A 12,316-nucleotide genomic window follows, 5' to 3' on the forward strand; every position below is an offset into this window, starting at 1 on the left:
CCTGCCGCTGTTCATGTCTTTCGTGGACATCATGATCCGTACCCAGTGTGCCCTCGCCCAGCCCTGCTCTAGGTTCAAGGATGTCGACCTCATAGCCAAGAACGACAGAGCCTTCGACTTCATCGTCGTCGGTGGCGGAGTCGCAGGTAAATCAGTACTTCTTTTGTTACTCCCTCCATCAAGTTCACTTCCAAGGCCTTGCCCCTCCCCCAACTAAAAAAAACCAGGGGCGGCTGGGACACTTATGTTAAAGTAAATATTTTCGTATTTTAAGAGAGGAATCCCGTAGTAAATAAAATCTTAACCCGAATCTAGTAAAGAAGCAAGCTGCGTGATTCGCTTTTACAAGTATTTTTGTGTACACGTTAATTTTTTTATTGAGAAATTATTATTATAATTATTTTTTTTACTATTTGACGAAAAATTAACACCAAAGCTGTAATTTCTCGAGCTCTGGTTGCAACAATTTTTTTTCATGTCATTACTGAATTTTTTTTTTCCTCCATTAATGACCTTTTTGTAGATCAGAACATAATTAACCATAAGGGCTTTTCCAATTGAGTATAAAGGTTCGATTTTAATGTAATTTAATTATAGTTTGGTTTTAATTTAATTTAATTATTCATAGTTAAATTCACTAAACACATTAAATTGGTGTTTATGCACACATTGTTAGTACACATGGTTAATTTCAAGCAATATGCCGTCTCATTTGAGTTATTGATTTCCCTGCAATTTAGCAGCTCACTTTTTAATTCCATAAAGTTATTGCTTGACAAAGGCTTGCCAATCCATGATATTTTAACAACTAATATTAACAAGATATAATTTTACTACAGAATAGTAGTAATTAGATCACGTAGGGTGGTGTGTGAGGTCAAGAGTTTTTAAGTGTAATATTGTATACGAGTTCTTTGAACTCAGCACCCTTCGTATTGATCTCAATATATTCAGTTTTGTGCGAAGAACACAGCTCAGTTTATAAGGATGTACCAATCTGCATGTCCACTAATGATTCCTCAGCACTGACACTAAAGTAGACTGTGATGAGTTGCAGGCGCGGTGGTAGCGGGGCGGTTGAGCGAGAATCCTGCGTGGAAGGTGCTCCTCCTGGAGGCAGGACCAGAGGAGCCGACTACCTCAGCAGTGCCAGCGTTCGCCGTCAGCGCGGTAGGGACGGCCCTGGACTGGCAGTTCAGTACTGAACCTCAGCAACATGCATGTCGCAGAAGACAAGGTCTGTGTCGCTGGCCCCGCGGCAGGATGTTGGGCGGCACTGGGGCCATGACTGGTAAGTAAGATGGTCTAGTGATAGAACGCAGGATAAGTTCTCGAGGTCTCGTGTTAAAATCACGGAAATCACTTCATTTGATCAGGGATAATGCCGTAACTCTTAATGTGTAAAACGGTTTGCAGACTAGATCTTAGCGTCCTGGGACACGAAAACATAAATGCAAAAGCTGCGAGCCTCCCATGTTACAAATATGTAGGAGATTAGGCACTTGTTTTATATAGGATATTATACGTTTGGTTGTTGTTGGTTTGATGTTATTAATTGTCTATTTGTGGTACCTATGTCTTGAGAGTGATTAGATTTCACAGTGTTAATAGTTTTCACAGCGATGCGTCAATACAACTGCTAGTAAGATTTGAACATGAAAAGTTAAAACAAAAATCAAAGCTATTTTTGTGAGAAGTGCCTAGTGTACTTACTTACGGAAAGGATCAACTACAGATGTATCCATAAAACGTACCTGAAAAAGGAAAAAAATACAGTGATTAATTTTATTGAATTTGACAATAATACTGTAGTTATAGGAATTTTCTACCAAAAGATTACACATTAATTTTATGACTGATTTGTTGTATTAAAGACAATTGATAATATTCTAGGAATGATGTATACAAGAGGACACAGGGACATATTCAACGACTGGGCTCGTGCCGGCAACTCTGGCTGGAGCTATGACGAGCTTCTCCCGTACTTCATCAGGTCTGAGAACAACAAGAACCCGGAGTTTACAGAACTGAGATACCACGGATATCAAGGCCCACTTACTGTGCAGAGGTTAGTTCTAATAACTACTTAAAATATATTCAAGTCTTAATGGCTAGCAAACTAAATTGGATTGACAAAATTTTAGTCCAGGAGAAAATGAAACGATATGTGAATTTATTGAAATCCTCCTAAAATCGGGACAGATTAACAAGGTAAATTTTACCATTGATTGTATGCTCTGATTCTAGTGAGATAATTATTATTTTGCATTGTACTGGTTACAGATTCTCAAACCGACCGGCCATGTCTGAAGACATTCTAAGAGCGGCAGAAGAGCTAGGATACCGACGGGCAGACCTCAACGGCAGAAACCAGACAGGATTCTCGATCGCCCAGATGATGGTAGACTCTGGGATGCGCGCCAGCACTGCCAGGATGTACTTGAGAGCGAACAAGCACAGGAAGAATCTCGTGGTGAAGATAAACTCTCAAGTGACGAGGATAATCATAGACCCGGATAGCAAACAGGCGAGGGCTGTAGAATTCTTTGACGTGTTGGGAAGAACACAACAAGTGATTGCTTTGCGAGAGATAATTCTGTCCGCGGGCGCAGTAGGATCTCCACATCTCCTGATGCTGTCTGGGGTCGGCCCTAAGCAGGAGCTTGAACGAGTCGGAGTACCTGTGATACATGATCTTCCCGTTGGGAAAAATCTTCATAATCACGTTGCAACGTCACTGAAATTCTTCGTGAACGACAACGACGCGAGAGTGCTGACCGAGTCGACACTCAAGTGGTTCTTGGAGAAGCGTGACGGCCCCTTGGCTAGCACGGGGTTGACTCAAGTGACGGGGTTTGTCAAGAGTAAGTACGTCAAAGACGACGTTCCGGACCTTCAACTCTTCTTGGACGGCTTCTCGGCCAAGTGTTCACAAACTGGAAAAGAAGACGAATGTACCAACGGAACTGTAGGAGGGCCATGTGGAAAACGAATCATAACTATGAGGCCCACCAACATTCTAGCTAGGAGTTCGGGATATTTGACGCTAAAGAGTAAAAACCCTTTGGTCGCTCCGGCCATATTCCCGAACTATCTATCGGAGAAAATAGATGTAGACGTTTTGATAGAGGGAATCAAATTTTGCTTAAGAATGGCAAACACCAAAGCGATGAGGAAATGGGAGATGGAGTTGGATCGCACTCCGATGGAAGGATGCGAGGAGTTCATGTTTGGAACGGAGAACTACTGGAGATGTGTAATCAGAGAACACACCGGGCCGGAGAATCACCCGGCGGGGACCTGCAAGATGGGACCTGTCACTGACGAGAGTGCAGTGGTCGACCCGGAGTTGAGGGTTCACGGCATCACGAACCTGAGGGTAGCAGACGCCTCGGTGTTCCCTCTGGTACCCAACGGCAACCCCGTGGCCAGCGTGGTGATGGTCGGGGAGAAGGCAGCAGACATGATCAGAGGAGCGTGGACCGCCCCTGGAGCTGACTGGAAAACTACCAACCTGAACCTCGAGGAGAAGGATATCTATGAAACACAAGACGCAGACTACGCTGCAGACCACTCAGAAGACTAGATGGCATTCGTGAATCATTCAACGGAAACCCAACAAATCGTATCTTCTCTCGCTCAAATCAAGACTATAATTAGCATATATTCTGTACATTGTATTATATCAGTAAAAATCCAACACACCTAACTTGTGTTACAGTAACTTTTCCCCTACAACATGACAGAACAACAAACAACTGTTAGTCTTTAGATCCATGTTACAAATACTGTAAATTTATTAGATAAAGCTTGCCTGGTTAACAGTTTGTGTTTACACGTGACAATTAATGAGTGAGAAGAGATCATTAGGCGTGTAATAACGACCCTGACTGAACCAGTAACTGAGCTACCACGATCTCATCTCATTAATGCAACTCCACCTAAACCACACACTCTCGTTTTTCGAGGTCGAATTATTTTTCAAAATCTGTCAATCAATCAAAGGTGTTCAATCCATAACAAATACAGAAATTTTAAGCGACATATAATTTAGTGAGCATTACAAAGCATTTTATTCGACAGCTAACTCATTGCGCCATACATAAATTTGTACCTAATTCTCATTATGAGCCTAATACTACTCCAATAGGTCAATAAACGGATGCGAGTATGAATTTATAATATGTTAAGTGTGAAAGTGTGTGCCTTATTTTCAAAAACCTACTGCACAACATAGTAGTAAAATAATACTCTAAATACAAAATCAATGAGTCACGACGCCAACTAATGTCAATGGGACAAGTGTAACCTGCCAACTAAATCACAGAAATATGTAGACTACCTAATGGATAAAGACATCTGAACGTAGGTATTGCTGGTATTTAACGACAATCACTGTTAAGTAGTGTTTGAGATATAACACATTTCCCTTGCTAGTCCAATATTCTTCGTTTATCGATTACAGCAGTTATGACCGGCGATCATGTGGTCACATTGTATTTCATTCGTTTCAATATGTAAAACAATAAAACATTCTTCGTCGTTATTTTTGCATGTAAATAAGATCTTGACAGAAGCGAGCCTTACTTACAGGGCAGTTAGATAGATTAACAATTAGGTTTTATATCACGCTACATCTCACATAACCAATTATATAATAAAACCAATCAACCCGCCTTACATCGGCAATCTTCCTTAAATACTCATCCGGATTAACAAAAGCCATTTCAATGTTAAAACGTTTAAGACATGTCTTAAACATACTTTAAAATTTAGAATAACTATTGTTAACTTTGTGTGCTCGAAAACGATGATCAGTCATACTAAATATAAAAGTCCTCCAGAGTTTTCCTACTCAAGGTTGGTATCTGCGGTTATAAGATGTAAGATGAGATGAGATGAGCAGATTCAATGTCGAGGACATCCACTGACCGTCTGACCATTAGACATTAGACCTACAACAGTTCAACCGGTGCATCTCTCCTTGGACGTTGTAAGTATACAGCTCGATATTTGTTTGATCAAGGATCTAATTGCAAACACTGTTAACTGAGTGATTATTCTATTTCGGACTCTGTACTCTGGGTTTAAACTAACATTGAGACAAAGTGTCTTCACCATGTTTCCGCTAATGCTTACCTCGACCTTTAACTCTTGATAGTTTACTTATTTTTTACATTAGCTAAAATTCAACTTTTTTATCGTATGATTTTCAGTGCAACAAGATTTTCTCACCATTAAATACCTATATGATTGGTGGACCAACATCTTAAACTTTAAAACCATTGGGGCACGTGATTATCTAATGTATTGCTAATGGTGATAACTGTATTTGTTCTTGGTACTCACACCTAACCATCACACCAGCTTACAATAAAATCTATCCGGTCTAGGCCCGGATTTCTCTTATAAAGCTTTGTTCCTCGGTTGCGAAATCCATTTCAATTTCTTTCAAGCCTTTCAGTGTGGTAAGCTTACAAGAAATATAGACATCGAAACCTTAAACTGATAGTAGGCGTTCTGTAAAATGGTTACTGTGCAGTGGGTTTCGAAGATTTTTATCAAATAATTTTAGGAATAGAAAGTTCTTCTAAGTCTTTAAAAAAGTAATTTTTTTATCGAGTGTTATTGCTAAAAGTCTTTGTTATTCGAGATCTACCGTTTTTTGAACCTGTATCTATGATTACTAATATACTGTGGTAATATACTGTGGTGTGGTAGTAAACTGTGGATAAATCCCATGATCATGTTTATGAATATACTCAAAAAACTTTTTTGCTAAAATGTTTCAAAATCTGAAGTATTCACATCATGAGTACTCATGTACTCATAATGAACATTTCACTTTAGGAAGCCTTTAGCTTTGCTAAAAACAGTTCAGTACCGATACAAAATTCTGTATAATCATATTTTGTACATGACAGTTTCAATTTAAATAATTAAATATTTTGCCCAAAGGATGACTTAAAGAATTAATTATATTGTGCAGGAATGTAATTAAGTTACAAAAAATGCATTAGTTTGCCTGTGCTTAAGGTGGACTTGGGTTCTGGAATTTTAAATAACAAACCACCATTGGTGGTATTTCAAACAAAGATATGTCATTGCACCTTAACTGTTAGGTTAGCTATTCTCCAAGACACACGGTTTGTAAGAAGGGATTAAAAATAAAACTCGTTCTAAGGGATGTCAAATTGCTTAGAGATTACAGACAGTAATATTCAAGAACGCTTCATTAAGGCCCATCAATCATAAATAATAAAAGTAATGCAAGACTACAAGAAATAGTTTTTTCATCAGTATCCAAGGCTTTGTTTGCTCGCAACACTAAAATACGTAATACTTTACAGATGGACTACAGCGATGGGGGAGTGGTCGCGTCGTTCCCCAACCCTTGTCCCGAGTACTCCACGGTAGGGGCCACGGGTCAGCTGTTCACGGCTCTCATCACCACACTGGTGGGCTCCTACTGCAGCCTGGGAGGAACCCAGTACTACCCCCGAGACCGAGGGGATCTTCTGGACAGTGACGGTGGACCGTGGGAGTACGACTTCATCATCGTCGGTGCCGGGTCCGCGGGCTCCGTCCTGGCCAATAGACTTTCAGAGGTGCCGGACTGGAGAGTGCTTCTGCTGGAGGCGGGCGGAGACCCTACAGGGACCTCCGACATTCCAGGGGCCGCCTTCCTCATCCAGAAGGGCGAACACGACTGGGGGTACGTGGCAGAACATGATCCGACCATCTGTGGAGGTTTCATAAACGGGACATGCTACTGGCCACGAGGCAAAGGGATGGGGGGATCTACACTGATCAACTTTATGTTGTACGTGCGAGGAAACAAGAAAGACTACGACGGCTGGAAGTCCTTGGGAAATGACGGTTGGGGATATGAAGATGTTCTTCCGTACTTCAAAAAGTCCGAAGACATGAGAATGAATCGGTTGAAGGACAGTAAATACCACGGTGAAGGGGGTTATTTGAGTCTCGAGGACTTCCACGATCATTATTTCGATGGGTTGTCTCAATCCATCGTCGAAGCAGGCACGGAGCTCGGCTTCGGACCTTCCGAAGACGCAAACGGTGATGTTCAGTCAGGGTTCAACAATATACCCGGTACTCTGAACAACGGTGCGAGGATGAACATAGCTAGGGCGTTTCTCACACCAGTCAAGAACAGAGAAAACCTTCATGTAATAAAAAAGGCACACGTAACTAAGGTGCTAATTGACCAAGATAAACGCGTGTATGGCGTACAGTTTGTCAAGGACCAAAATACCTATGAAGTAAAAACCAGAAAAGAAGTAGTTCTGTCCGCTGGAACCGTTAACTCAGCACAATTATTGATGCTCTCCGGAATAGGACCTCAACAACATCTAGAAGAACTCGGAATAACGCCAGTACAAGATCTGCAAGTAGGGAAAAACCTTCAAGACCATTTCATATTTTTGGGAAACGCTTTTTCCACAGTCCCTTTACATCCCGAGGTGAAGGAACCGCTTTTGATGTTAGACGACTTATACGAGTATCTGACGCGTAGAACCGGGCAGTTTTCAAAAGTGAGGCTGGCCAATGTGGTAGCGTTTATCACCACAGATGAAACTAAGAAGACAGAGGACTATCCAGACGTAGAGTATCATCACGTATATTTCCCTGCTAACGACACACTCACGCTGCAACACGTACTCGTCATGTTCAACCTAGACTCTGAGCTGGGCGACGAGCTGTTGCGTCTAAACACTCAAAAGGACTTGATGATCATGTTCCCGCTGCTGCTAAGACCTAGGAGCCGAGGAGAAATCTTACTTAGGAGTACCGATCCTCACTCTCCTCCCAAGATCTTCCCTGGATACTTACAACACGAGGAGGACGTCGATACCGTCCTCCGTTCTGTGCGATTCACTGAGAAATTCATCGGGACAAAGGCGATGAAGAAGCACGAGCCTGAAATGTTGAGAGTCCGTTACAAAGTCTGCGAAGAGTTCCCGTGGGACGGCGATGACTACTGGAGGTGCGCCATGAGACAGGTAGGGACTACATGCTACCACGTGGTGGGGACTTGCAAGATGGGACCTGACGACGACCCAGAGGCCGTGGTCGACTCTAGGTTGAGGGTCCGAGGAGTCCAAGGTCTGAGAGTGGCTGATGCATCCATCATGCCGAGAGTGGTCAGCGGCAACACCAACGCCGCCACCATCATGATCGGGGAGAAGGCTGCGGACATGATCAAGGATGACCACATCGAGCCCAAGGGTCACAACGAACTATGATGACCTGTAGCACGGGGAGAGACTACATAAACTCATTCTCATTTCATCTGCAGCAAATATACCCGTAATTATAGATTTAGTTTACGCCTTTGTGTTCAGAAAATTTTAGCTTGAATATATTCATTCTTTGAGGAATATGACCATATATAAATTCCTTACTCCTTACGATTTATAACCTACCTTCGGATTAACCTAAAATAAATACATACTACTGCATTCCATTGTCATTCTAAAAATCAGGAGAGTATTATCATCATCCCTCTAATAACTTCTTGAACCGTATTTACATAGCTATTTGTCATCAAAGTTGAACCTGAGTTTCTAGTTACGGCGTGATGTAAAACCAAACAACTGTCATGCACGGCTTGACAGGTCTACTCGATTGTCGCCCGGATTGACGGTCGCGGCGCATTTCGTCATCACTGGCGTAAGAGCGCTGCCAAAATAAAATTGGCGCGGCCCACTTTCGCCGAAATATTGATAGAAAAAAGTGCGCTTGTTCTGTGGAATAATTACCGTCGGTGCCGGGTTGTACATCCTTCTTCCGTGGCGGAGGCATCGGACCACGACTCTGAGACACCGCGTCACTTTCACCGTTGATTGGCCAGAGTTGATTGAATCTTAATCAAAACACATGTAGTGGAATGAGTCTGAATCATCAAGCCCTGTTTTACTTAAATAGTAACTGATATAGGTTCTGCATGACCTATGAATTTCTTGAATGGGAAAATCAAAAATATAAAACCCGTTGCTACCCGTTTAATTTTTTTTCTATCAAACCACCATAACAATCTTAACCATCGTGAGATATGCACGGTAAATTGATCGCGTAAGCTTTCATTGCAAAACTATAAAATTATACAACAAATAACCAACCACAACCCAAAATATCATACGCTTTATGGTAAAAAGGTTATATACTTAGCCAACAGATAGCCACAGCACAAATAGCTGATAACTGTTGAACCTGAATAACAAAGACGCCTTTAGCAACATTCTTCGTTGACAAGATTACTACTTCAAGTTCCTTGGACTTAATATCCCATAAACTATCCGACGAAAAATACTCTTAGATAAGTTAACCATGACAACAATTTATACTAGGTGGCGTTCGCAGAGGCATCCACAAAATTGAGCGGAGTCATCAAGGGTTCATATTATATTGTTCTTGTCTTACTGCAGTAAAAACAGTATTTTTTCATGCATGCGCTGCGGGTCTAAAGTAGCATTTTTAATATTTAGGGAGTAAAAATCGTTTTTAGCCTCTATGGAGTAAAAATCAGCTGTTGTCAACTCAGTTGTAAATTTCGATTGTAAACGATTGCATGTATCGAAAATATGTATCGATTTGTGCTTCGTAATCATTTTTAACATATTACAGTCTACAGTCTCTTCCCGTAGCATTTTAGCATTGCAGATACATTAATCCATTCCCAAACTCAACACTGCTCACATTTACTACTTCCTTCACCACACTCTACGTCGTGGACCTGTTTCCCTCTCTTCCCATAGCATTTTAGGATTGCAGATACATTAATGTAATTGCCAAAGACAGTTCCCACACTCTGCGCTGTTAGCCTTACTACTTCCTTCACCATTTACTACGTCATTGGCCTGTTTCCTTCCTTTCTCATAGCATTTAAGTATTACAAATTCACTTATCCATCTGCTCAAACGGTTCCCCCACTCTGCACTGCCAGCCTTTACTACTTCCTTCACCACTTACGTCGTGGACCTGTATTCATCGCTTTCCATAGCATTTTAGTATTTTAGATACGTTAATCTAATTGCAACAAACATCCCCACTGTCCGTACTGCTAGACTTTACTACTTCTTTCACAATTTCCTATGTCTTGGGCATGCTTCCATCCCTTCTCATAGCATTTCAGCATTGCAGATACATTAAAACTGCTACAAACGGTTTCCAGTTCCCACACTCCACACTGCTCACCTTACTACTTCCTTCACCTGTTCCTACGTCGCGGACCTGTTTCCCTCTCTTCCCATAGCATTTTAAGATTGCAGATACCTGAATCTAATCGTCATAAACAGATCCCACACTCCGAACAGCTCGCCTTTACTACTTCCTTCATCACTTCCTACGTTGCGGACCTGTTTTCCTCCCTTCCCGTAGCATTTTAGGTTTGCTGATACCATAATCTAATTGTCATAAACATTTCCAACACTCCGGACAACTCGCCTAGACTACATCCTTCACCACTTCCTACGTCGCGGACCTATTTTCCTCCCTTTCCATAGCATTTTAGAATTGCAAATACCTTAATCTAATCGTCATAAACAGTTCCCACACTCCGGACAGCTCACCTTGACTACTTCCTTCATCACTTCCTACGTCGCGGACCTGTTTTCCTCCCTTCCCGTAGCATTTTAGGTTTGCTGATACCTTAATCTAATTGTCATAAACATTTCCAACACTCCGGACAACTCGCCTAGACTACTTCCTTCACCACTTCCTACGTCGCGGACCTATTTTCCTCCCTTTCCATAGCATTTTAGGATTGCAAATACCTTAATCTAATCATCATAAACAGTTCCCACGCTCCAGACAGCTCGCCTTGACTACTTCCTTCACCACTTCTTACGTCACGGACCTGTTTCCCTCCCTTCCCATAGCATTTTAGGATTGCCCATACCCTTATCTAATCGCCATAAACAGTTCCCTCACTCCTGACAGCTCGCCTTGACTACTTCCTTCACCACTTCTTACGTCGCGGACCTCTTTCCCTCCCTTCCCATAGCATTTTAGGATTGCCCATACCCTTATCTTATCGTCATAAACAGTTCCCACACTCCGGACAGCTCGCTTTGACTACTCCCTTCACCACTTCCTACGTCACGGGCCTGTTTCCCTCCCTTTCCCATAGCATTTTTGATTGCCCATACCCTTATCTAATCGTCATAATAGTTCCAACACTCCAGACAGCTCGCCTTGACTACTTCCTTCACCACTTCCTACGTCGCGGACCTGTTTCCCTCCCTTCCCATTGCACTTAAAGATTGCAGATACCTTAATCTAATCGTCATAAACAGTTCCCGCACTCCGGACTACTCGCCTTGACTACTTCCTTCACCACTACCTACGTCGCGGACCTGTTTTCCTCCCTTCCCATAGCATTTTAGGATTGCAGATACCCTAATCTAATCGTCATAAACAGTTTCCACACTCCAGACTGTTCACCTTTACTACTTCCTTAACCTCTTCATACGTCACGAACCTCAAGCTAGTGTCGTCATTTGATTATAGTACCTGGGGACCGAGCTTTGCTCGGGGGAAATCATTAGTTCACTCTGAAAGCACCGTAGTATTGGAGATACATAAATCCACACATCTACATCCTACACAATTTCCTACGTCATGGACCTGTTTCCCTCCATTCCATTGCATTTAAAGATTGCAGATACCTTAATCTAATCGTCATAAACAGTTCCCACACTCCGGACTACTCGCCTTGACTACTTCCTTCACCACTTCCTACGTCGCGGACCTGTTTCCCTCCCTTCCCATAGCATTTTAGGATTGCAAATACCTTTATCTAATCGTCATAAACAGTTCCCACACTCCGGACAGCTCACCTTGACTACTTCCTTCATCACTTCCTACGTTGCGGACCTGTTTTCCTCCCTTCCCGTAGCATTTTAGGTTTGCTGATACCATAATCTAATTGTCATAAACATTTCCAACACTCCGGACAACTCGCCTAGACTACTTCCTTCACCACTTCCTACGTCGCGGACCTATTTTCCTCCCTTTCCATAGCATTTTAGAATTGCAAATACCTTAATCTAATCGTCATAAACAGTTCCCACACTCCGGACAGCTTACCTTGACTACTTCCTTCATCACTTCCTACGTCGCGGACCTGTTTTCCTCCCTTCCCGTAGCATTTTAGGTTTGCTGATACCTTAATCTAATTGTCATAAACATTTCCAACACTCCGGACAACTCGCCTAGACTACTTCCTTCACCACGTCGCGGACCTATTTTCCTCCCTTTCCATAGCATTTTAGGATTGCAAATACCTTAATCT

General features: G+C 42.2%; 2 protein-coding genes across 2 annotated transcripts in view; one reads left to right on the forward strand and one right to left on the reverse strand.

The window, feature by feature from the left end:
- The window catches only part of LOC128997751 (flotillin-2), a 309,529-nt gene that overhangs the window by 53,596 nt on the left and 243,617 nt on the right, over nucleotides 1-12,316 (reverse strand). The window lies entirely within an intron of this gene.
- LOC128997747 (glucose dehydrogenase [FAD, quinone]-like) lies at nucleotides 4,916-8,396 on the forward strand. Its single transcript, XM_054423403.1, has 2 exons — nucleotides 4,916-4,993; nucleotides 6,351-8,396. Exon 2 carries the CDS (start codon nucleotides 6,351-6,353, stop codon nucleotides 8,265-8,267), a length of 1,917 nt encoding a protein of 638 aa, XP_054279378.1. The 5' UTR covers nucleotides 4,916-4,993; the 3' UTR covers nucleotides 8,268-8,396.

The sequence above is a fragment of the Macrosteles quadrilineatus genome, unplaced genomic scaffold (genome assembly GCF_028750875.1).
Source record: "Macrosteles quadrilineatus isolate MER2022 unplaced genomic scaffold, UCM_ALF_1.0 Scaffold_7__1_contigs__length_78375512, whole genome shotgun sequence".
NCBI classification, from domain to species: domain Eukaryota; kingdom Metazoa; phylum Arthropoda; class Insecta; order Hemiptera; family Cicadellidae; genus Macrosteles; species Macrosteles quadrilineatus.

Coding starts and splice junctions, on each gene's coding strand:
- LOC128997747 (XM_054423403.1), top strand. CDS start 6,351: ATGGACTACAGCGATGGGGGAGTGGTCGCGTCGTTCCCCAACCCTTGT.